Source organism: Priapulus caudatus, unplaced genomic scaffold, assembly GCF_000485595.1.
Source record: "Priapulus caudatus unplaced genomic scaffold, Priapulus_caudatus-5.0.1 Scaffold791, whole genome shotgun sequence".
NCBI lineage: Eukaryota > Metazoa > Priapulida > Priapulimorpha > Priapulimorphida > Priapulidae > Priapulus > Priapulus caudatus.
The window spans coordinates 111,068-113,740 of record NW_014577852.1 but is presented as its reverse complement, the minus strand read 5'-3'; the positions used below and the strand labels follow the sequence as shown (position 1 = coordinate 113,740).

The 2,673-nt window shown below is 45.4% G+C and overlaps 1 protein-coding gene across 1 annotated transcript; it reads right to left on the bottom strand.

Annotated features, from left to right (window-relative positions):
• Window positions 1-613: 613 nt before the first annotated feature.
• On the bottom strand, window positions 614-1,830 carry LOC106813557. Its single transcript, XM_014817725.1, has 3 exons — window positions 1,773-1,830; window positions 915-1,504; window positions 614-700 (listed from the first exon to the last, which is right to left on the bottom strand). The coding sequence occupies exons 1-3, from the start codon at window positions 1,828-1,830 to the stop codon at window positions 620-622; spliced, it is 729 nt and encodes a 242-aa protein (XP_014673211.1). The 3' UTR covers window positions 614-619.
• Between the last annotated feature and the right edge of the window lie 843 nt (window positions 1,831-2,673).

Sequence of the window (2,673 nt, the reverse complement as noted above, 5' to 3'; positions counted from 1 at the left end):
GCATATGAAGGAGGTATGCGCACTCTGATGCGCAGCTTTTTGGTGAGAGGGCCAGCAGAATGTTTTGATATGGGTTCACCGTTTGCTGGCAGCCATGGATTGCGGGGGCTAGAGTGCACCCTATCTTCAGTTGAGCTGGTTTGACTGTTTTGATGGCCTTCATCTCTGATAGCTTCTAAGAGTTCTAATGGTAATTCTCTAGCCTTGCTAAGCAAATGTCTGTCAGTGTCATCTTCAGATGCGCTACTGTCTTGTGACGAGCAGGATTCCAGCTGTGGACTTGCTGGCACAGTAAAGAGCTTTCTAAATGTCGTTCGAGAAGCTTTGCGGTCTGCGGTTTTGCCTGTCGTTGCCAAACTCTCGCTATTTGCCACAACCCTCCCATGTTTTTCATTCACACTTGGCAGTGGCTTCTTACTATTCTGAACGTGACTTCGACGACGACTGGCACCTGGATTAAACAACAGACTTGACTCATCTGAGGATGCATCAGATTCCATGACACTAACATCACTGGCAAGCATTTCTGTTTTGAAACCAGCATTTTTAAACGTTCGTGTGACTACCACCTGATCACTGCCTGACCCTCTTGCTATGATAGTTGCATCACTATCCGCATCTAGATGTTTAGGTTTATGGCCTTTTCGTCCTGATAGAGGAACTTTGAAATTCCTTGCAGTGGCTTCTCTGATCTGCACATCTGTCATTTTCAATACAGAATTATTATTTTGTATACCGATGGTTTCATTAATTAAAGCTCTTGCTTCTGCCCACGTCCTTGCTGACATACGCAACCTCTTTTCTCTTATCTTATATTTAAGCTCTGACCTGAGAGGCTCTGCTTTTTCACATGGAGCATCACAGCCATCGTTTATCCCGTTAGCAGTTATCTGGCCCCACTGGTGCACACTTACCTGAACAGAGTGCACTGAAGTGCCTAGGTCATAAAAAATGTCCCCTGGCACCATGGCCTCGTGTGGTTCTGTACATCGGTTTATAGACGACTGCCATTTGTTGGGAAATGATCTCGCCACATTCTGACCAGCTGCCAGGCATGACTCGGCTGCTCTCAGGACGAATGGCCGTGGTAGAGCATCATATATGGGGCGCAGCAACGCTACCATTCCGTCGATCAAGCACTTATATGGGTATTTCTCTAACACAATGCACTCATCTTCTCCTTTCTCTAGCATCCTCTGAATATCTGGTGGAATAGGTTCTTCGACACCGTAGAGCCTTGATGCGACCCTCCTAGCTCTCTGAAAGTCCTTGTTTCTGCAGCACACAACTACGGCCTGGACTTTTAGAAGAGCTCTCATATCCTCTACTCCAGTGAGATCCATACAGGGTAGGTTTTCCTCTGCGAACAGATCGTCATATAGACAAAGAGCATACTCCAACACAGTTATGTCTGTATCATTAAAGTAGTGAATGTCATACTGGAGGCCGTCAGACAAAGGGCACAGCAATGTGGCAAGTTTTATCAACCATAAGTCCCAACTTTCTGTCAAAACATTCCAGAACTATTCACAATTGGTGTTCTTTCCCTATATAGAACACCTGCTACAAAACGTTGTTCGCGTAGATGTTGTCTGGGATGTCTACAGGGAGGACAGCCTAAGGCACAAACATGACAGAACCGTGGATCTGGTAATCATCTCCGGGTGGACAATAACACCAAGATTCCTGTTAACTGGAAGAACTTCCTTCGCTGTGATGCAAACAAAGACAGCCTGTTCCAACTTCTAGCCAATGCAATACAAGATTTTAACCTCCTACACAGAAGCTAGTGAACTCCACACATGGCCAGAATGCTGTATCATCTCCCATAGCTAACCTGTCAGATTTGTTCTGCACTCACGAAGGATCAGGCACACGGCTCCTGTTTTATGCTTCCCATTCATTCCATCATGGGTTTACCAAGCTGATGATACATGCAACAGATACTGATGTGGTGGTTACCGCAGTGTCAAGTGTTTTACATGACTGGGAAATATTGATAGCATTTGGTCATGGTGCTAAACTACTTTACATTCAGTGCCACCTAATTGCAGCTGAATTAGGCAACGATGCATCATGGGGTCTTCTATTCTTCCATGCAATATCAGGATGTGATACTGTTCCTGCCTTCCATGGAATTGGAAAGAGAACAGCTTGGGCTGTTTGGTGCAGTATGCCTCATCTCAAACCGATTTTTTTGCTCGGTTATTCCATGCTCCAAGCCAGGTATCCCCCGACGACGTGGAGCAAATAGAGAGATATTTTGTTCTCTTGTATCAGCGAACATCAGCACTCAGCCATGTGAATAAAGCCAGGAAGAAGTTGTTCACTCAAAACCGTAAGATGGAAAACATTCCTCTAACGTTGCATGCCCTGGAACAGCATGTGAAAAGGGCTGTTTATCAGGCAGGGCACATCTGGGGACAGTCACTTATAGGAGACCCTGAAGTTCCATCGCCAGATTTATGGGGCTGTGAGAGAGTGACAGATGATTCCCCATAGACTCCATGCTGGACCACTCTTCCAGAGGCAGCCAAAGCTAGGCAGGAACTGTTAAAATGTGGATACAAAAAGTCTTGTACAAAAAGATGCAAGTGTGTCAAAGCAAATCTCGAGTGTACACAGATGTGCTTCTGTTCAGGACAGTGTAACAGAGAATAAGAAAGCAAATCT